Source organism: Pectinophora gossypiella, chromosome 16 (genome assembly GCF_024362695.1).
Source record: "Pectinophora gossypiella chromosome 16, ilPecGoss1.1, whole genome shotgun sequence".
NCBI classification, from domain to species: domain Eukaryota; kingdom Metazoa; phylum Arthropoda; class Insecta; order Lepidoptera; family Gelechiidae; genus Pectinophora; species Pectinophora gossypiella.
The window spans coordinates 11772978-11796440 of NC_065419.1; the positions used below are offsets into that span (position 1 = coordinate 11772978).

General features: G+C 40.3%; 2 protein-coding genes across 2 annotated transcripts; both read right to left on the reverse strand.

Annotated features, from left to right (window-relative positions):
- Nucleotides 1-373: 373 nt before the first annotated feature.
- Nucleotides 374-23451, reverse strand: LOC126373768 (vacuolar protein sorting-associated protein 11 homolog). Its single transcript, XM_050020049.1, has 18 exons — nt 23324-23451; nt 23029-23097; nt 22534-22707; nt 21396-21548; nt 20607-20737; nt 19326-19476; nt 17999-18430; nt 17231-17365; nt 15900-16040; nt 15010-15229; nt 9809-10031; nt 9550-9708; nt 8113-8270; nt 7685-7766; nt 6878-7093; nt 6485-6607; nt 2731-2924; nt 374-2064 (listed from the first exon to the last, which is right to left on the reverse strand). The coding sequence occupies exons 1-18, from the start codon at nt 23336-23338 to the stop codon at nt 1685-1687; spliced, it is 3156 nt and encodes a 1051-aa protein (XP_049876006.1). The 5' UTR covers nt 23339-23451; the 3' UTR covers nt 374-1684.
- Nucleotides 10219-14538, reverse strand: LOC126373773 (uncharacterized). Its single transcript, XM_050020054.1, has 2 exons — nt 13962-14538; nt 10219-13638 (listed from the first exon to the last, which is right to left on the reverse strand). The coding sequence occupies exon 2, from the start codon at nt 13632-13634 to the stop codon at nt 11028-11030; it is 2607 nt and encodes an 868-aa protein (XP_049876011.1). The 5' UTR covers nt 13635-13638; nt 13962-14538; the 3' UTR covers nt 10219-11027.
- Nucleotides 23452-23463: the final 12 nt, after the last annotated feature.

The window sequence follows — 23463 nt, forward strand, 5'->3', positions numbered from 1 at the left end:
GAGAAAAGGATAGAAACATAGAAAATTGTGATGAGGTGGTGACAAATGTGGTTTGACCCCACGGTGATGATTATGGCCACTACAGGACAGGACTGTTAGTGACATCGTAACGAAAACTTTAGAGGGATGATTGAATCTATGATTCTGATGAAATAACGCAATCGGAGCACGCCGTGTTTGACGTTGGCAAGTAAAGAGCCATACAGGGTGTTAGTAACGTCGTAACGAATACTGAGGGGATGATTCAGGCCACGATTCCGAGTTAATATCAAGTGGAATTCTCCGTCGCAAAAGTATGGACCTGAAAATAATTAAAAAATAACAAACAATTTCGTGACTTTTCCGAGAAGAAATTCCACTTGTATGGCTGTATGGCTCTTTACTTGCCAACGTCAAACATCTCGTATTTAATTTACATTCGTATAACAATGTATCTAAGCTTTATAATAAGTTACTTTACACTTCAGCTTACAACGATTTTCGACTATATAACAAGCGGTTGGCTGACGATTACGTGTTTATGAATACTTAATTACTAAATTGTGAGTGAAATTCGAAGGTTCGGCTCGTGGCCGTACGAGCCTACCGAACTTACTAACTTTGTTGACAAACTGAACTGTAAGTCTCACTAAATGTCAAATATGTTAGTGCGACAAAGTCCTAAAGTGGGTACATTATATTGCTCATGACTGTACTCGCACCGCTTACAAACACGAAGTTAAACGATGGTAAATATATAGGATTGACGACATAAGCGAATCATGTGACATTCCGTTAGAGTTCCATACCATTTTCATTCGTAAAAAGTTGCATTCTCTGTCTTAGTCCGACTCGCGCGCGTGCGCCAGCTTAGACTGGGTGACGAACAAGTTTGTAGATTTATCCAGTATAAGTTGATCCGACCCGCGCTTTAGGTTTCGGCCTATGAGTCAGCGCCAAGAACTTTCAAAAGGCGAGAACTTTCTGACAACACTTAAAAAATAACTTTATTATTCTCATAGTAGTATACGACCTTCTTCCTACTTCCTCGGCTCGTGCGCTTCTAACACGTGCGAGTTTACTCATTGTTGAACGTTATTACACTTTATCGTGAATAATTTCATGCCTCGAACTTGTGCATATATTTAAAAAGTCTGTAGTCTCCTTATCAGTGTTTGACTTTATTGTTATTTACTTGTCTGCTTATTTCTATTTAGGATTTTTACAGAAGGGACTGCCTGTCTGACCTTCCAAACCCGCGTAGGAAAAACCAGCCCGATACAGGTTAGGTCACGCCTCCGAAAATGCATTTCTCAGGTGTTTCCAAGTGGGTTTCCTCGCGATGTTTTCCTTTACCGCTAAGCACGTGATAATCATTTATGATCCAAACATGAATTCGAAAACAATTTCGACAGTCATTAGTTTAGGCCTGTGCTGGATTCGAACCTGCGACCTCAAAGTGAGAGGCAAGCGTTCTTCCAGCTGGGCTACCACGGCCCGAAGATAATAAAATACATATATATAATAATAAAGTTAGTTTTATCAGTAAGAGCTCGCTTCTTGGTCTGCGCTTACACGGAGACTTTAATTATGCCGTGCCTACATTGGCGTTACAAAAAGAGTTATGAGTTACCGAAATGCGGCTATCATATTTCTTTACTAAAAAAACCGGTTACGATTCTATACAACCTTACTTGCCTCACACTCACGAGAACGGGTTAAGATTCTTATCATAATCGTCATCCTCTCCGAACGGGTTGGTCGGTTCGTTGGTCTCTTCATCAGCAAAGGGGTTCTTAGCTTCATCGTAGGTTTCATCTTCGAAGGGATTTTTTGAAGTGTTACTGATGGCTGATGATATCTTTGGCGAGCTTGCAACACTGTCACTATCGGCCTTTCTTCCCGGCATGGGGGACGCGAGGGGCGACTGCTTCGGTTGGTGAATCCTCGGCTCCAATCGGTTCATGTTAGCTTCAAGGCTGGAGCTGTATCTCTGCTGTTCTAGTAGGCGCATCCTGCCTTCAGGCACGGGGATCACCGCTGTCCCCTTCGGTGCGACTTGCTTCGACGCGTTAGGTACGAACACTGGAACGAGAAATACATTGGTGAAAGCTTAAACGTTTGGTAGACGAGGAGTTTATTAGTAAAATCAGGGAATCAGCAATCAGAATCATTTATTCAACGTAATTATCATAGATAAACTTGTTGAAGGTCAATGTAACATTTTTGAATTTACGTCATTTCGCAAGGTGTTATGGCTGAGGAGAAGAAATGACAAGAAACTGTAACAGCAACACATCTTTTAAAAACCAATGAGGATATACATTACAAGTTATTTAATAACTAGAGGAACACATTCAATACCAGACATTTTTATCATATAGGTAGTCATTAATCTTATAATAAGATTTTTTACATAAAGTATTAGTGTTCACATGAGCTTTAATTTTATTTTCTGACAAATTTAAAATATTATCTGGTATTTTAATAAATAAAGGCCTAGTGCCTAGGGATCGACGGTGTCATGTTGGAAGTTATAATGTGCGTCGCGCTGAGCAAACTTCATGATCGAGTTTTGATTGTTGTGGGCGCCACATGTTGGTTATGGACGGAATTAGCTGGTCAACTAGTTGGGTTGGGGAATAATAGGGGGAAAATTGTTTATAAACATCCAAGCAATCCGCATCGTAAGATTAACTTTTAAAGTATATCTGCCAGTCAGGATGATATGCTCAGAAGAGGTCACAGTACCTTGTTTACTCTGTCCTTCCTGTAACCGCAGTTTGGCTTCGGCGCCGGGCCCGTAGGCCTGCGGCGGCGGCACGGGCGCAACGGCCGGCGCAGGCGCAGGCGTGGGCGCGTCGCTCGTCTCGTGGCCCTCATCCGTCACCACCGTCAACTTGTTGAACAACCCGCGACCGAAGTACTCTGACACCACTGCGTAACTGGAAAGAGAAACAGTAGGTATATAAGTATTCAGTTCTTCTAGTGAACTGTAGTGAAAATGTTTAATGTGGTGAGAGGACGAGGGTTCTAATTCTGGCCGAACAAATCACCAGTTCTGCATCGCTATTTGACTTTTACCATAGAATAAATAGGAATAGATACGTATAGTACGGTAACTCTCCGCCCCGCACCAATTTGTATCGGGCGTCGACCTCACTCACTTTAGTGTTAAATAGCCGTGGTAACATACTAACATAAAAACATGTAAACGTACTTTAAAGAATTTATACTTGGGTTCTAAAGATGTAACGTAATGTTATGATATTATTGTAACGAGCGAGCAGTTTTCATTCGCTTTTCGCATAAGCCTTATTCAGGCTTTTAGATAAGCGTCTTACTGTGTAAATAAATGATTTGTAAAGTGTTTTGAACAAAATAAATAAAAAAAAACGGCCTCCGTGGTCCAGTGGTTGTGCGTTAGGCTCACGATCCGGAAGTGGGGGTTCGAATCCCGGTGGGGAAATATCACAAAAATTACTTTGTGATCCCTAGTTTGGTTAGAAAATTACAGGCTGATCACCTGATTGTCCGAAAGTAAGATGATCCGTGCTTCGGAAGGCACGTTAAGCCGTTGATCCCGGTTACTACTTACTGATGTAAGCAAGTAGTCGTTACATGGGTCATTTCAGGGGCCTCTGGCGGCTCAATAGTAACCCTGACACCAGAGAAGAAGAAGCCGTAAACCGCTAAGGATTAAGAGGGAGAGCGCGCGCACTTTATCTCGCTCGCACTTACGTGAGGTTTTTGTATAGTGTTCCGGGAAAATAAAGATTTTTTGTTGTGTACAAATTTAGGTACAGTCATAAATAAATGTTGCCGTTATAGTTGCATATTACGTCTCGTCTTCGTCGGTTTTATTTAATATATAATAAAAATATTACGCGACATTACCCGTTGATAAGCAACTAACAAGGCAGATAAGAAATTCGACCTTATCGCTGCTTTCCATCAGGTGACTGAAACCAAGAACGAACCGGCCAACAATAACAAAAAACAACAAGGGCAGTCGCTAACAGAAACATATTGGAATTATTACTTGAAATTTGCCGTTTGAAATATTGTATCGAAGAAATGTAAGTATCGAACAATGTTATTGCTAAATCCATAAGAAAACCATTTCATAATACTATAATACACTATGGAGCGTTCGTAACGACCGAAACAGGTCACGGCGCGACATAAAACAATAACACCGCATTCTTTTGCACTTACATGGAACCTATACCACACCACATCATCCACTTTGTATTAAAATTCTATTTAAAACACATATCATATTCACCCTTCATAATTATCTTCGACACTGCCGTTGAAACACCACGCGAACGTCGACAGCATAATACAAACAAATTAAACCGTTTCACGATAGTCGATAATTTACAACTGATGATAAAGTTTAAACCATTCTGATAAGAAGTTGAGCGCGTTGTGCGGTGCGATCGACCGCGTTGTGTGACGTATCACGGAGCGGGTGATTGTTGAATGTTGAGACAAATGTGACGTGGTGAAGATCCGCGAGTTGGGAGGGAAAGCCTTTATGTACGAGTTGGCAGCGGACGACATGAGGTAGCAGCAGACGACGTGTCGCAGCGACACAACTGGTTTCTATGTATTTCTATAGCGGCGACATGTCGTTGGCAATGAAAGATATTTCATAGAAATACATAGAAATCAGTTGTGTCGCTGCGACACGTCGTTCGCTGCTGCCTCGTGTCGTCCGCAGCCAACTCGTACCTTTAAGCTTTTTATAGGCAAAGTATAGATGAAAGAGTCTCACGCCTGCATTCTAAGATATTATAGGCGCAACGCCGTAACCTTGAGCTCTTCACTAAATCTGCCAAGTCGTGTTCGTAATAACTGCCTGGATGGGTTGAGCAGTAGTGGTCGTGTGTGTCACCGGGTTGCTTTTTTATCACACAATACAAACTCAAACATTGCAATAAATCCCGCCGAGGAACGCTCCCGGAGCCTTTGTCTTACATCCATATTCTCAGATGTTGACTCGAAACTTCCTCCACTGGACTGGGCCTCAGCTGCAGTAGTTTTAGGCGGATGAGACGTTCGTTATGTAAAAATTGACGAACAAAGTGTAACTATGTTACCTACTGAATGAAGATATTATTGAATTTGAATTTGCTGAGCATTTGGGCAATTTGTCCTCGACTTGAGCAACTTGACTTGATTCTTACACGTCGCCTCAACGTAATGTCGAGTTTACTTCAGTGAGGTTGAGTGGAGGCGTAAAGTCATCTTCATATCATTTTGTTGACAGTATAATTTGCTCGACTCCAGTAAGTAAAGTCTACACTTCGAGGGCGTGAATGTCAACTTACAATATCAAAGTACTCAGCTGAGGCCGCGTCGAGTGGTGGAAGTTGCGAGTCTTAGAATTCGGGTATAAGACAAAGGTGCCGGGTGCGTTCCTCCCAACTGGGCACCCTCATGCCTGTTGTCTTAAACGTTGTACCGGGTGAGAGCCTTCAGCGCTCCCCATTTAACCGGCCAAGTAGTTAATGCCGTCTGCGGCAAATCTACAATAAGTCACGTCAAAAAAAGGGGCGTTTCTTGATGGGATTTTTTGGAATGTTTGAGTTTGTATTGTGTGATAAAGAAGCATCCCGGTGCCACACAGGACCGCAAATGTTCAATCCAGGCAGGTATTACGAACACGACTTTGGATTTAGTGAAGAGCTCAAGGTTACGGCGACGTTGCGCGAGTAATAACAATCGATTCATCATACAAACACAATGTCTCCGTATTGTATTGTCACAGCTGGTCACAGCCGGCTCAGACAATGTAAACACTATAATAGGCTAGTTTCCAACTAGTCAAATCAGTTACTTTATACTAAACGTCAATACACGAAATAACTATGTAATTTGTATGAAAAAGCACACTGTAACGTCTTAGAAAAACGTGGTGAAATGTCGGACTTATGACGTTTTTCTTGATTACATAACATAACACATAAACTGCCTATACATACGTCCCACTGCTGGGCACAGGCCTCCCCTCAATCAACCGGAGGGGGTATGGAGCATACTCCACCACGCTTCTCCACTGCGGGTTGGTGGAGGTGTTTTTACGGCTAATAGCCGGGACCAACGGTTTAACGTGCCCTCCGAAGCACGGAATCATCTTACTTTTTCGGACAATCAGGTGATTCAAGCCTGAAAAGTCCTTACCAAACAAAGGACAGTCTCACAAAGTGATTTCGACAATGTCCCCATCGGGAATCGAACCCGGACCTCCAGATCGTGAGCCTAACGCTCTAACCACTAGACCACGGAGGCTGTTAATTTCTTGATTAAAATTCATAAATAAGTTAAATAGAAAAAGTAAAATGTTTTTGTCACCTTTAGATCTGTCTTTATTTAGTAATGAGAATTTCATTATTTATCTTTGAACTACTCAATTGACGTGTGTCATATTTTTTTAAGGGCGGCCTTTGCCCAGCAGTGGGACGTATACGGATTATTTATGTATGTATGTACTCACACATCATGCTCCTGATGCAACCGGGCGTGCAGGGTCTCAGCCGCGTGCGTCGGCGGCTGCGAGCGGCGCTTCGGAGAGCACGCCGGACACTCCGCCTCCGACTCAGAGTAGCTTTGGAAGCAGCTGCAATACAAATATCAAGTCAAAGACGAATATACAAACCAACCAAACCAAAAACCGAACAAAAAACCAAACCGAATGTCCTAACCATTTAGGGATCACAAAATGATTTTTGTGATATGTCCCCACCGGGATTCGAACCTGGAACCTCCGGAGCCTAACGCTCCACTGGACCACGGAGGCCGTTAAGACACCAGTGACATAGAATAAACGACGGCATAGAAGGGTAGACGGGACAGTCCGTCCAGCGTGTGTAGCGTGTCGTGTACTGACTGGTGGTGGAAGGAGTGCTGGCACAGGAAGTGCACGGAAGGCAGCTCGAGCGGGCGGCTGCAGGCGGCGCAGCGCGAGCTCTGGAAGGTGACGGCGCCGTGCTGCAGCGCCGCGATGTCGTGCTGCATGCGCGCCCGCTCCGACCGGTACTTGCACGCCAGCTGCTGCTCGCGGGTGATCACCTCGCTCTCCGACTTCAGGACGTTCATCAGGTACCTGCGGGAGAAACGAGTTTGCTGTGAAACACGCTAGTTCCAGCTAGTCAAATCAATGAGGGATTTCCTTTTTATTTTTTTTCCTAACTGCTGGATAGATGCCTGGATGGAGTAAGGGCGCCTACGAGGTGGTCTGACATCTCGTGAAGAAGACGGTGGGCGGCAGAACACAGAGGGCGGTCCACGCAGCATATAGCCGTACCGAGTGCAAATCCATAACCTGTGGTCGCGATCCTCAGCAGTGAGGGTACGACGAAGAAGAAGAAGGATAGATGGCGCTGAACTAGGTAAGTTACTGCAAGGAAGGGAACCTATGATACGTACGTATGTGCATGTGTTCGTGTATAATAGTTGCATAGAACCATTACTGTTACATGATGAAATGTGAAAACCTTTATGACATTTTTTGTATTTTTTTAGCAAGTAAACTTTTAAATCGCACTCTATTAAATGTAGCACTAATAAAGAAGATTACTTTGTTGTTAATGTAAATTGATTTTATATGAATTTGAGCCTCCGAAAGGCCTCAAATATCTGTCAAAACTTTTCATAAAAAAAGGAAATTCAGTAGGAAATCTGTGATTATACTTACTTGCGAACATCCCCGAGGGTGTATGAAGGGGTGCTGGTGAGGCAGTCGATGACTAGAATAGGTGACAGCAGCTTCTCATTGGCTGTAGAGAAATAAACAATTTATATATATATATATATATATATATAATATATATAAAAGAACAACAAGTTACTGGGAACTGGATGTTTGTAAATAGTCAAAATTCTACAATATTACATTCTGGAATATTTTTGCGGTGACACAAATAGTTTTACATGACCCAAGAGTATCGTCGCGGCTCGGTGTGAGCTGACCCTTACTCCTTAGCGGCTTACGGCCATTTGAGACTAAAGTAAATCCCAGAAGGGGTTAGGTCGGCGCCCGATACGAATTGGTGCAGGGCGGAGAGTTACCGTTTTATACGTAGTATCTGTTATTGAAAAGATAGAAGAACAGTGTCCCCTCACCAATGACGTTGAGCAGTTCAGGCAGGTAGTGTGCGGGCGGGTGGCACCACAGCAGGTCCAGCCACAGCCGCGCGCACGCCGCGCCGCGCCGCCGGCACACGCCCAGCGCGCCCGCCGCCTCGCCGCTGCGCATGTGCTGCGCTATCTGCGCGCGCCATCTAGCGGCACGGGGGGGAATCATATAATAACGCCGCTCCGCATGTGCTGCGCTATCTGCGCGCGCCATCTAGCGGCACGGGGGGGAATCATATAATAACGCCGCTCCGCATGTGCTGCGCTATCTGCGCGCGCCATCTAGCGGCACGGGGGGGAATCATATAATAACGCCGCTCCGCATGTGCTGCGCTATCTGCGCGCGCCATCTAGCGGCACGGGGGGGAATCATATAATAACGCCGCTCCGCATGTGCTGCGCTATCTGCGCGCGCCATCTAGCGGCACGGGGGGGAATCATATAATAACGCCGCTCCGCATGTGCTGCGCTATCTGCGCGCGCCATCTAGCGGCACGGGGGGGAATCATATAATAACGCCGCTCCGCATGTGCTGCGCTATCTGCGCGCGCCATCTAGCGGCACGGGGGGGAATCATATAATAACGCCGCTCCGCATGTGCTGCGCTATCTGCGCGCGCCATCTAGCGGCACGGGGGGGAATCATATAATAACGCCGCTCCGCATGTGCTGCGCTATCTGCGCGGAATGATATACTAACGCCATCTAGCAAGAAACGGGGAACTTAGAGTAGTGTACTTGTCAATGGTCTGGCTTACGTCACCGCGTGTGCACCGCTATCTACGCACGCCATCTAGCGACTGAAGGAGGTATGTTAGACTAGGGTGTTAGAAAAATGACAATTGAAACTCTTGACTAAATGTGAAATTCGCGGGATTCGTTTAAAAACATGATGATATTAAATTAGTAAGTATCCAAGTCACATTACTGCCATAAAAAAAAAGTCACATTATTTGAAAACAAGTGGAAAAAAAATAACTTATTACATTTCCCCGTACGTAAAACATAACGCATGCTCCATCACCGAAAAACACGCAAAATCCACTTTTCTATTCTATTTTTTTTAAATATTAATTCTTGATTGTATTTCTAATTTTCATTTTCATTTCTCCTAAATTAGAATTTAATATTAATTTCATTTTTGATTGTGATGTTAATTTAAATCTTGATTTTTAATTTTAATGTCTAGTTTATAATTTTTACGTATTTGTACTTATTATTTTTTAACAATTTTTGTACTTATTTATTGTTTATTATTATTATTATTTTCTATGGACGTTATTATGGTCTGAAATTAAATTATTTGAATTTGAATTACTCCGTGAGTCTGTGATAAGCATATTTGACGTAGGCAACCGACTATAATATAATGTCTACTTAATGAGTGTGTAGTGTATTGCCTGGGATGATTGAAGAGTCAACTTACAACTTATTCTCCTCATACAAGTACAGTATGCCAGCTTTGAACCCTAGCATCTGGCATATGACCAGCGTTTGGTCCTTGTCGTAGTTGGCTTCCGGGTCCTTCAGCACTTTCATGATCTTCTGTTCGTATTCAGTCTTCTCTCTGTCTGAGGACTTCGCCCTGAGATTACATACAGATTGAATGTATACATTTGAAGAAAACTGGTGAAGAAACGCTATTTGTCGTTTTTCTTCAACTGGCGAAGTTTTGTTCAACTTACCAAACATGTATATAGTGTTCTATGAGCGCGTCGTAGACCAGCTTGGAGCAGTGGTTGTCATGGAGACACATGTGCTCGAGGAAGTCTATGAGCCGCTCCGAGTTGGTCAGGAACATGTGGATGTACTCGTCGGGCAGAGCGCGGTCGGCCTGCGCACGCGCACCCGACAGCGACGACTCGTCCACCAGCGGGGCGCTGCGGGGCTTGTAGTCCGTGCATAGCGCTGAATACATAAAAAAAAAACCAAAATTATTTATTTACCAAAAATCAATACAATCCTCGTATTTGGGACTACTTATAAGCAAATATTTACTTGTGTCAGTAGCGCCGCTCTTCTATGTGTCTACTGTGTGGTATTGGTAATCGAAATCGAAAGTAAACGTAAAAGAAATACAAGGGTGCTTTCACAAAAAACAGGCCATTTTTGGAAGTAATTTGTCTTAATTAAATTTTATTTGTTATTGGATTCCCTGTTAGTGTACATGATAGGCGATCAATTAATTGTGTCTTATCTAAAAGGGCCAGCCACTTTATGTCTTATTTTAGGAGATTTTTAGAGTTTTGCAAATTTAGGCATCTAGGGACTGACAGCTTTGATTAGGGACTGATATTTGTTGATCTAGGGACTGATAGGTATAGTTAGGGACTGATGAACAATAGTGATATTGTAATGAATTAAGTTGTGTATGTAGTATTATATTTATTTCTTACGAATATTTGTAAAATCACAATATTGCTTTGCTTGTTTTTTATAATTATCAGTCATATAATTATGAATTTCTTTAAATCAAATTCTTACACTCAACACGTTGGGCTTATACGTTAATCACTTAATTATTTTAGTTCTATGAGCTTATAAGTTATAAGTAACAAAAATAATGAATATTTAATACTTCTTTCCTTTAGTAATTCGCCATATTAGGTAAGGGAAGATTCTTTAAAACAAATTCTTATGCAGCCTTTGACTGAATGCTACTCACTTATCATAATCACTTGTTAAGGTGTAGGTGAGGTAGAAAATAACATTGTAAAAGTAAAGAAACAAAAAACAATCCTTAGTCATAAAATAAACATCAAACATAAAGGTATTTAGGTATTATATAAATCAAATAAGTCTTTATGTTACAAAATATTCAGTCTTAAATTTGTACTTTACAGTTTTACTGTATTCTTGTTAGTAACATAAACTAGACTTAACAATAACTAAATAAAATAAGTCTCACTTTTCGAAAACATTAACAGTAGTTTTAAAGTTATAAAATACTCTATCACCTTTGACTTTCAAACAGGGCACTGGCAGTTTTTCAATCACATCTGTGTAGGGCACATCAGCAACATCATGTTCATCAATTTTGAATAGTTTTCCTTCTATGTCACATACTTTAAGAAATGTAACAGACAATTCTCCTTCTTCATCATCAAAAGACGAACAAATTGCAGCATAGCGGTACTCTTTTTTTTTTACCATAAATTTTACTAAAACGTAATCACCGCTGCCATAGGTCACTTTCAATTTATCTTCCAAATCCTCACTTATACCTGCTTCTACAATATTTGTGTTTTTGCGTAGATTTGCTAAAGGAATATTCTCTTCAGAATCTGTGTTGTAAAATTCAGCAACATTCAAAGGTTTTGATTGGTTTGTAAATTGAAGTGTTCCTAATTTGTAGTGATCACAAGTTGAGTTACAGAAACAACTCAGTGATTTCATAATCAGTTTATTTGGAAAATATACATTGCCAGTAACTTGATGCACTTGTAGTGTGCCTTTGAAAGATTTAAAGTTACTTTCATTCTCCCTGATCAGGCTTTGTACATTCTCAATATCGGTATCTTCAATAACTGAAATCTTTATTCCAGAGCAACTTTCACGCAAAGTATTAGCAAACATGTTTAAATCAGTTATATCAGCATTCTGTGCAATACTTTTGTCTGCAATTCTCTTGCAAGTTGCCCCCACTCCATCTGGTGCTCCTTTACCATGACCTGCTTCATGGTAGTTCCAAGAAAACGCCATTATATTTGGAAAAAACTCTTGAATTTTGCAGGCCAGAATGAAAAACATCGCTTTATTTCTATATTGTGTTACAGGACCATCGCTCAAAAAGTGAATATTTTCTATGGTTGGCGGCAAAGATAAGAGCACTGGTTGTAGATGAGCCCAAATGGCTGCGACATTGTGAGCTAAATTTAAAGAAATAGTGCAATGAGAAGTAGTTGAATCTTTTGTGTAGACAACCACGGTATGCATAGAGATTTGCGTACGAGAACCTCCAAAATGATATGCTTGAATTTCCTGGTTACATTTAGTACTGAAATTTTCTGAAAAATCCATATGTATGACTACGTCTTTTTCTGTTAATGATTGCTTGAGAGATTTGATAGTATTATACTGGTGAACAATATTAACTTCGTGTTGAAACAATTTTTGCAGATCATTTTGCAGTTGTATTATCAAATCTCGCGGCCTCATACTCGTCGTCTCTTTTTTGTACTTTGAAATAATACGTTCTTTTTTTGTTTTAGAATCTGTAATCGTTTCTTTTCCGTGTATCCACTGTTGAACTAAGATGTCTTGACTGTTATCGAATTCAGCATATGGTAAAACTTTAGTAGAGCATTCATTGCACTGTCTCAATAAACATTTTTCTAAGTAGCGATTACAACATAGTATCTGTAAACCTGATTGATGGTTGTCGAATCCAAGAATCTTTGCCTTTTTTAAAGCTGATAATTTTAGGTTGATATTTTCATGTAAAATACAGGCACAAGTATCACGATCTGTTAGTTTAGGAGGTACAACCCAAAATGGACGTAACTGACAAAACAATGTGTATCCGATTTTAAGGGCATTTGTATCAAGAAACTTTTTATGTAAATTTTTTAAGGAGTCTAATAAATACCTTTTCTGTTTTTTAGTTCTATTGCGAGTAATACACTCCTTTTTTCCAGCTGCAGCGCGGCTATTACTATCGTCTTCATAAAATCTCTGAACCATCTGGACAACTCTGTTTCTCTTATCTTTCAAGTTCTTTTTAGGAATACGGGGTCGAAACTTTTTATGTGTTAAAGAGCTGGAACTGTATCGCCAAAGTTTATATTTTTCAACATTTGGGCCCGACAAAAGCTGTTTGAAATTTGACTTCTCTTGATGAGTTTTAGCTTTTGAAATATTTTCCGTAATTTGAGCTTCCAATACTTCGCCAAACAACGCCTTTTTCACAATTTCTCTTCTTTGATTAGGATCTTCTGCTAGTTGTTCAATTTTACTTTTAGGTGTGAGCAAATTCTTCGATTTCTTAATTTTTTTCTTCAGTCTACTATATTTCTTCAGTTGAGTGTTAAGCTTCTTTTTTAAATTGGCAATTATTTGACATTTTTTCTGCAAAAGTTTATTTCTTTCCTTCCGTTGAATTAGGCTTCTTCTTTTAGCTTCAACTTGTCTAAGGTCGTCATTTACGTTTTCATTGTAGATCAGCAGTTCTGGAGCTACAGGTTCTCTGATAGATTCATCGTCAGATGAAGGTGGGGTATTTTCAACAACAAAATTATCACAAACTTTTTGAAGTTTTAGGTTCTTTCTATAATCAGATGAGTACTTCTTCCACTTCTTTTTTATTTTCCTATGTTCACGTGAGGTCATATCCTGGACAAACTTTCGTTGACCCTTCTCCTTCTTTTTTAAATACTTTAGTCTTTCTTTCTCTTTGTGCTGTGCTAATAAAACTGGATCACTTTTAATTTTCTGTAAACGAGCTTTTGCAGCAGCTGATTTTTTAATGGCTATTTCTTCTTTGGATAATTTTGGTTTCTTTTTAGGCGGCATATTGCTATAAAATAGATAACAACAATTTATTAAATTTCACCAATAATTGTGAATATTATATAAGGATTAAACAATATATTTCGTTGTAGTACTGTTATTATAATAATAAACGTCAGTCCCTAACCACTTACATCAGTCCCTAGCACCTTCAAAAGCTAGGGCCTGATGGGCTAGGGACTGACGATTCGCACTAAAATTAAACATAAAATTTTGTTGCAAACAATACTATGAAATCTAATATGATTTACCGAACGAAACCGATATGTTATTTGTAAATATTGATTAATTTATAATAATTTCATATTAATTAACAATAAAATTACTTACCTAGGGACTGACCAAGTGACTGGATCCAACACGTGATGACCGACGAACTGCCGGGTTTGCACTGATTTAAAAAATGGCCGCCGCAAAGCGAGTGTTGTCTGCGGATAACTTCATGTAATACTTTAAAATTCACTAGTATTATTCAACGTTCATTAAAATTATGCCGCGAAATTTTAAAATTCGTAAGTGGCTAGGGCCTGACGAATAAAGTTGAGGACACTAAACTCATTTGAGGAAAAATAATTATTGTTTATTTAAATTACAAAATATTGACATAATTAGCTTCGAGTACTTAAACATTTTAAAAATTATTAATTAAAATAAGTATAAACTTAATAATCTTGTTAAATATGGATACCTAAGCACAAAATTTCGTAGGTTGGACATGCCTAGGGACTGACATTTGGGGTCCATAAAACCGATTTTAGAAATATAATATAATATCACTTGTAACATAATTTGAGAGATAAATAAAACACATTGTGAACTGTTATTTAACAAATTTGGTAGTAAGTAATTATTAATTATTTCAAGTGAAATGTGCTGCGGAAATAGAGTTGCCCTATTTTTGTGAAAACACCCACAAACATATTGATATCAATAATATAAAGACACTAGAATTGTTTATTACATTAAAGGACACAGTAAAAATAAGATAACAGACATAACATCACGCCTGTACCTCCGAAGGGGTAGGCAGAGGTGTATGCACACCCAGTTCTCCCCAGCTATTTAAGTCCCATGCATGTAACAAATAAAAGAGAAGGTGCAGGTCATGTCGTATCAGGAGGTGAAAGATTTGGCGGGAAGAAAAGAGAGGAATGGCGATTACTCCACCGGCAAGAGCGCAGCTCTTAAATAAAGAGAGAGAGAGAGAGAACATGTAACAGAGGCCGAGCCTATTGTTATTAACCGGGCAAAAATCCTGATAAGTAACCAAGTAATGTCAAGTATCTATGATTCAAATATGGCTTCCAATATCCATTCCAATATGGGGATTCAAAGCCGTGACTGGGCATCAAATTTAATAATACGGCGACGGACTTACTTTTAAGGAACTTAGTGCTTTCTTCAGGCTCATGCTGTATCAACCTGTGGCCGTACATCTTCATATATCTGTCTGCGTCTTCGAACTCCAAGTCAGCTATGTACTCCAACGCTTGCCGGTAGTCCTTCTTGTCTTCTAACATAATCTTGAGGTACCAGTCGTGGCGCTTGTGGTTCGCTGCGAGGGATAACGCGTCGTTTACGCTGACTTGGCGGACTACCTGTATAGATGACTAAAGGGTTAGTTAAGGCCTTATAAAATAAAGAAACAAATTACTCAAAACACTCTCTCTCACACGCACACACACATACACCCTCAAACACACACCCTCTCTCAACCTCACAAACACACAACTACACCTTGAGAGAGAGTGTGTGTTTGACACACTCTCTCTCAACCTCACACACACATACATACACCCACCCACTCATACACGCACAACGCAACGCTCACACTGTTTCAATGTTTTATACCATTCTACCAAGACACTTCTTGCAAGTGCTCCGGTTTTTTGTAAAAGGGAAAGTTTGCGAGGAAACTTTTACATACACACGCCGGTAATCCCTGACGGGTTGGGCAGAGCCACAAGTAATCACAAGATAGCTTGCAGCCACTTCTGCTACAAAAAATATTCTGTGATCCCTAGTTTGGTTAGGACATTACAGGCTGATCACCTGATTGTCCGAAAGCAAGATGATCCTTTCTTCGAAAGGCACGTTAAGCCGTTGGTCCCGGTTACTTCTTACCGATGTAAGTAAGTAGTCGTTACATGAGGCATGTCAGGGGTCTTTGGCGGCTCAATAGTAACCCTGACACCAGGGTTGATGAGGTTGGTAATCCACCTCACAACCCACACGAAAGAAGAAGAAGAAGAAACACAAAAGTCTCACCTTGATAGCAACATTGACGTCGAAATGTATGATTTTATCCTTGGAATTTATGAAATCCTTCAGTTTCCCTTGCTGGTCATGTTGGTCTATCTTCACGTAGCAAGTTAGTAGCAGAGTGGTGTGGTCTTCTGTCGCGTATCCCTGTTGAATTGAAAAAGCACTTATATATAGGGTCATATACATACACCGCCTCCAGTTGATTGAGAGGAGGCCTGTGCCGGCAGTGGGACCCAGCAAGGTCCATGTTTTAGAATAGAATAGACATTGCTTATTACAAAACGACGCCACGCATAAAAACAAGACAAAAATATCACTTAAAATCTTCACAAAACAGTTTTAGTTCTTATGTCTATATAACATCTCATTGTACATGGAATGCAATAAATGAGTATATAGGCTATTTATGTATATACATAATATATACCATATGTATATAAATTAAGGTTTTATGCAGCTTAAAGCGCGATATGGGACTGAATATATTTAAAAAAAGCACTAAAATTTGATATCAACTCAGAGTAATGGTCTGAATCATCCCTCATAGTTTTCGTTACGATGTCACTAACACCTTGTATATAACATCGGCTACTTCTGAACAGCACAGCGTCTGCGTTGTTGGGTATATACCACTGATATACCATAAACATACTCACAGTCAAAGTTTTTTTTTTTCTAAAAATGCGTCGGAACTTTGTTGTAATGATGTCATGTACGGTAACGAGCATTAATATGTATACACTTTGGTACCATGTCACATTAACTTTTTTGACAAATTGAACTGTAAGTCTCACTAAATGTCAAATATGTTAGTGCGACAGAGTCCTAAAGTGGGTACATTATATTGCTCATGACTGTAGATAGTATATGTTCGTTCCCTCGAATAAAGATGTTATAACTGTTAAAATAAAGAGCAATATCGGTTGTACATTACGCCCATTGCGACTAAATTCGATCTTGACACTCTATCGCTTAGTGACAAGATGTACCGCGGACACTTTTTTTTAAAGAGATTGGCAGTCTATTTTGTTTATATATACGAGGTCGGTGACCCAGCGGTAAACGCGCTCGGTCTGCGATTGTTGAAGTTAAGCAACTTTCGCAAAGGCCACCAAAAAAAAGTTTTCATCTCGAGCTCCTCCGTGCTTCGGAAGGCACGTTAACCCGTTGGTCCCGGCCGCATTAGCAGTCGTTAATAACCATCAATCCGCACTGAGCCCGCGTGATGGTTTAAGGCCCGATCTCCCTATCCATCCATAGGGAAGGCCCGTGCCCCAGCAGTGGGGACGTTAATGGGCTGATGATGATGATATACGAGGTCAATGGGTACATACCTTCTTGTGCAGTTCTTCTAAGTACTGCACTAACGGCTCCAAATGCCGTGACTCGAGGTACTTGCGGATCACATACGACGTCTCCAGCCAGCCGATGGTCTTCACGTATTGCTCTATCGCGCTTTTGAGGTCACCCTGACAAGGAAAGGATCAAGTTACTTAGTTCAGTAATCACAGGTACTAAGTATGGTCACGAGTACCAATATATATACACTTTGAAACCATGTCACAGTAACTTTTTTAACAAATTAAACTATCATCATCATCAATTTAAGAGCCACGCTCTTGTTGATGCAGCATTTTCCGTGCTACTTTTTTAGGGGCAGTGGTTTCCCTCTTGCCTTCCGCCCCGCAGTACACTGTCTGACGCAAGTGGGATGGCGCCCAGGGTAGTCTATTACAAAGCCATACTAGGACTCCTGTCCTCCGCCTCTGAATAGTACTGACAGTTACTGCTGCCCTCTGTCAGGTTCCAGGTTACAGGAAGGGGCAAGTCACAGGGAAATTAAACCAAAAGTCTCATTAAATGTCAATTGTGATAGTGCGACAGGGATCTAAAGTGGGTACATGATATTGCTCATGACTGAACCCACACCACTTTCTGTTACACCAACGTTATTGCGAAAATTCCATTTGATATTCACACAAAATTATGAGTTGAATCATCCCCTCAGAATTCGCTATGGTGTCACTAACACTCATACTATGAAATTTAAAATATTTCGAAGGAAAGTTAATAGAGATATACAAATAAGAAACAGAACTAACCTTGCTATACAAATGATCACCATACTGCTTATAAATCTCAGTCAATCCCTCCACGTCATAGTGCTGACTGCTCGCTATCCTAATAGCAACGTCATAGAGGTTCTTTTTGAATAGCAACGACAGCTTCGACTGCAGATCCTTCTCATCCAAATATATCATCTCCTTATTCTTCGTTAGTATGTGAAACGATCCCCATTCGGTTAGGACAGCGTCTATTTCATCGAATGTTTTAGAGAACACGATGAATTTATTCTGTATGTCCAGTATGGTGATGTGGTGGGACTTAGGGGCAGGTTGTGAGCTGGTGGAGGCTTTTGGTGGAGTGTCGTTGGTGGTGATGACCAGGTAGCTACGGAACCAGTTCAGGCGAACCTTCTCGCCTTCGAGGGCGTAGCATGGTCCGCGTCCTTCGGTTGTGTAGCAGTAGATTGCCTGAGAAAAACAAAAATGAAGTTGTGTTTTTTTTTTTGACTGAAACCCTTATTCTAATCTAATGTGTTCACTCGACTCAAACTCGGCCTAAGCTGAGCATTTTGGTATTTTAAATTGACATTTACGTCCTTGACTTGAGGGCTTTACGCACTGGAGTCAAGCATATCATACTGCCAACATAATAATACGGAATTAATGACGTCATGCATTACAAGAGTTAACGGCCTCCGTGGTCCAGTGGTTAAGAATTGGGCTCACGATCCGGAGGTCCAGGGTTCGAATCCCGGTGTGGGACATATTACAAAAATCATAGAGATCTATGGATCCCCACTCACTTACATCAGTAAGTAGTAGCCGGGACCAACGGCTTAACGTGCCTTCCGAAGCACGGATCGTCTTACTTTCGGACAATCAGGTGATCAGTCTGTAATGTCCTATAACCACACTAGGGATCACAAAGTGATTGTCGTGATGTGTCCCCACCGGGATTCGAACCCGGAACCTCCGGATTGTGTGCCCAACGCTCAACCACTGGACCACGGAGGCCGTTAACTCTTGCAATGCATGACGTCATTCATCATCATCAGCCGTACGACGCCCACTGCTGGGCATAGGCCTCCCCCAAGGATCTCCACGACGATCGGTCCTGCGCTGCCCGCATCCAGCGGCTTCCCGCGACATTCACCAGATCGTCGGTCCACCTTGTAGCGGGCCTACCCACTGAGCGTCGGCCGACATGACGTCATTAATTCCGTATTATTATGTTGGCAGTATGACATGCTCGACTCCAGTGGAATGGTGGAAACGCGTGGGACGACGTGGGACGAGGTGGTGCGGGTGGGTGCTAACTGGCTCTAATGAGCTGTGACCGGATATCAGAGCTGAGTACACGTACGTCATCCGTGGCGACGGTGAGGCGGTGCTTGTCGGCCAGCACGCAGCATCCGGGCGCGGCACCCATGGCGTCTAGGGTCACGCAGCGCTCCGCCCCCAGCCAGTACACCATCACGCATGCGCGGGACACCACAAACAACTTGTCCGCGCCTCTGTACGGTAACACATCATGAATAAGAAAGAGCAGGGGGTTAAAATGGCCGCATTGAAGCAATCATCTAAGAAAGCAATATTTCAATTTGGCATTTGCGCATATAAAAGTAAGTGCGCAATGCAATCATATGTCAAATAGCAATATTGCTTTTGTAGGTTACTTTTGATATCAAATCTTTTTACAACCTTTTTTGTATAAAATCTTTTTATTTAGAATATTTTTACTTTTTTATACGATATTGTTTTTCTATCTGACTTTTGACTTCTGACATGTATAAATCGAAATTGCTGAATTATTTCTCAAAATAATACACTTTAGTTCCACACTTTCTTAGATGTATTGCTTCGATGTGGCCATTTTAATCCCCCAGTTTGCACTAATAGTTCATTTAAAAGCCACGTCGCTCTAATAGAAAGCTCAGAAGCATGGGTACTCTTATTCATCTTGCGATAGATATATGTACCTCCTTCCGCCCGCGACATTGTCGGCGTAGACTGCGGTTATCGCGCACAGCACGTTTATCCATCCTCTTTTCATCCTCGTAAGGCGTTTTCGTATAAAACATCATAGAAGGGAAGCTACAAGGAAAGAGAGGAAGGGGAAGACCAGGGAGCTTACATGGAACAGATTAAAGAGAAGGCGAACATCGTGTCTTATAAGAAGGTGAAGAAGTCTTTGATAGACAAGAATGGAGAATGCTACACCGACAAGAGCGTGGATCTTAAATTAGTGATGAAGGTGTCTTACGAAATAAAACTATCTAATATTGTTACTACATTCACTTTGTGGTCCCTAGTTTGGTTAGGACTTTACAAGCCGAACACCCGATTGTCCTAAAGTAAGATGATCCGTTCTTCGAAAGGCACGTTAAACCGGTATCCCCGGTTACTACTTACTGATGTATGTACGTAGTCATTACATGAACCATGTCATGTCTTTTGGCGGCTCAATAATAACCCTGACACCAGTGTTAATGAGGTTGGTAATCCACCTCACAATCCACACGATAGAAGGGGAGGGAAGGGCTGCAATGGTATTAGAATAGCAGTGACCACACGAGTACCTATTCCATTTATATAATCGCGCTGCTCACTTCCCTACCCGCTAGGAGACGTGGGGTGAACTCACTTGAAGGCGAGTCCAGTAATGGGGCTGGTGCCCGAATCTGGCAGCGTCTTCATCTTGCCGCTGCGCTGGCGGGCGATGTCCCCGCGGAACAATGACACGGACCCGTCTTGGAAGCCCACCGCCAGGAGGTTCTGAAATATTCATTATTCGTCAAATGTCGTACTCATTATCACATACTTAATAGGCTAATTTCCAACTAGTCAAATCAGTTACTTTTTACTAAACGTCTAAACAAGAAATTACTATGGAATTTGTATGAAAAGCACACTGTGACGTCATAAGAATACGTGATAAAATATCGGACTTTCGAAATAGTTTATGTTAAAGATAAATTTCTTAATAGCTTTTAGAGGCTTTTAGCCTAGATTGTAATATTGTGAAGCATATATTTTATTCTAAGTTCATTTAAAAAAAAGCTTTATTTCACGATAATAATGTTAATTTTAAGAAAAAGCTTTTAGAATATTTGTCAGATATATAAATATACCTCCACCAACCAGCAGTGGAGCAGCGTGGTGGAGTATGCTCCATACCCCTTCCGGTTGATTGAGGGGAGGCCTGTGCCCAGCAGTGGGACGTATATAGGCAGTTTATGTTATGTTGTGTATTTAAATATACATTTTTCATAATCTTGATTGTTACAAAGTTTTGTTAAACTTATGGATAGTGCTATGTACGCCGTTACTGTGGTCTACATCAGATCCATTTATAATTTTAAGATTAGAGATAAGTAAATGCTTAATATCTGACAATACTTATATAAATAAATAATATACATAGCATTATTACCTTATTGTCATGCACAGCGAGCGCAGTGGCGTGTGTGGGGCGCATGTGCGAGGGCACGGCGCGCGACACTCGCACGCACGTCGGGTTGCCATGCTTGTCACTGCGCGACCAATCCCACACCTTGATCAGGGGGTTCACGCCCGCCTCATCATCCTGAGGAATTAATTTCGTTTCGTGTTTTTAAGTCAAGAAATAAGCCTTTTTAATATGTTATATTATTAATATTTATTTATCAATAATAAAGTAGAAAATGTCCTTGACAAAACCGATCACGAACAAGCACAAAATAGTCTTCGAAAACTACTGGTTTTGAAAGACAATTTCCATTCCAGGTAGTCAAAGGGAAGCATGTTTGGTGAGAAAGACAATTCAATTTATTCAAATTAAGTTTGCAATACCATTGTCTACAGGTAGAAAGAAATACTAATCAAATTCTATAAGAAATGACATTAGTTATAGGTACTTTATCTCATTTATAGGGTCTACAGTAAACATCACACTAATATTTAGAAGATTTTAATTTATTTTTTAGTAATTTAGTAATCCATGACACCTAACTAGACTTAATAATAGTGAAAGTGAACAACTTTTAACTGGTTTTAATAAAAAAAAGTATATGAAAGTACATGAAGAAAAAGAAATAGTCTAAGGACATCACTATATGGTACCCATAAAATGGAAATGGGAAGAAGAGAAGACAGAGGAAAAGATGGAAGGATGAACTTAAAAAGGTAGATGGAGCAACATGGAGAAGAATAGCATTGGATCGGGAATTGTGGTGTTCTCTTGGGGTCTTTGCCAAAGGGCAAACTGACACAAAGGAAAAAAAAAATAGGGAAGATGTCAGTAAATTAAAAATAATTAAAAAAAAACAATGTTACACACTAACCTGTCAGAATTAAAGGCTTAGGTTTAGGGGTTTATATATTATTATAATAAGTACAAAAGTGGTACTATGAGGGTGAAATTTTTTTAAATCTTTATTAAAAAAGTATATAATAATTATACTTGAGAGAATTAACACAATTATGATGAATCTTAAAAAAGATTATTGCTGATTATGATAATTTAATATTATTATATTAAAAAATATAACTTTATTAAATGTTTGGACTGTTCTCAACTAGTCAGAACTTACCCCTATAGTGATCAGGAATGGATCATGTGGCAGCTGCTGGGCCAAAGAAACCGTCAACTCGTATGCCTTGAATGAGGTGATCTCCCACGAGCGGGAGATAAGATGTGCCCAGCCCGTTACGTCACAGAGTACTACGTGGTTGTTGCCACTGGTTGCTACTGTTACACTGATGTCCTGTTGGATATGTATTTAGTTGAATTGTACAGAATTATATCTTTTACATACATTTCAAATGAAAACTTACTTTATTGCACATAAACAGAAACAAACTTACACAACACATAAAGCAATGCATCACATTTGTTCATTGCTATCCAATGTGGAGTGCCTACTTGTAACATAGGTACAACAACAAATTATATTATGCTTACAAAGTTCACTGCCACACTAATTCACAAGCCAAGCAAGAATATCTTCCTTATTATTCTTTTGATATTAAAATTTCGTATGTACAATATTTTAGAAAGTTTGGAAGCAGAACCAAGCAATACTCACTTCTAAACATTTTGCTATCTTCCCGTTGTCAACATTCTTGTGAATGTCGAAAAAGGTAAATCGCCTCCACTGAAAAAACAAATAATATAGTACAAAATAGTGTAATAAATTCAACTGAAAACGTACTTTTAGCTTCCCAATAGTATGCTCCAAATGATACATATACAGAAAGCGGCCTATTCAAGTAAAAAAGTGTAAAATAACTCACAATCATAATGGGCGGATTAAATGTTACCAAATTGACCTCTCTACAGCTATAATTGCAAACAGAATGCAATAAATAAAATATATTTACCTCTAGAAATGCCATGGTGCCTGTTTTATCTAATTCCTGGGCATTTTATCACCTCGATTTATCAATTTTATCCTATTTTCCTCTTTTGTGAAACCGCAAATTAATAAATGTTTGACAAATTAATATTGAATGACAGTACT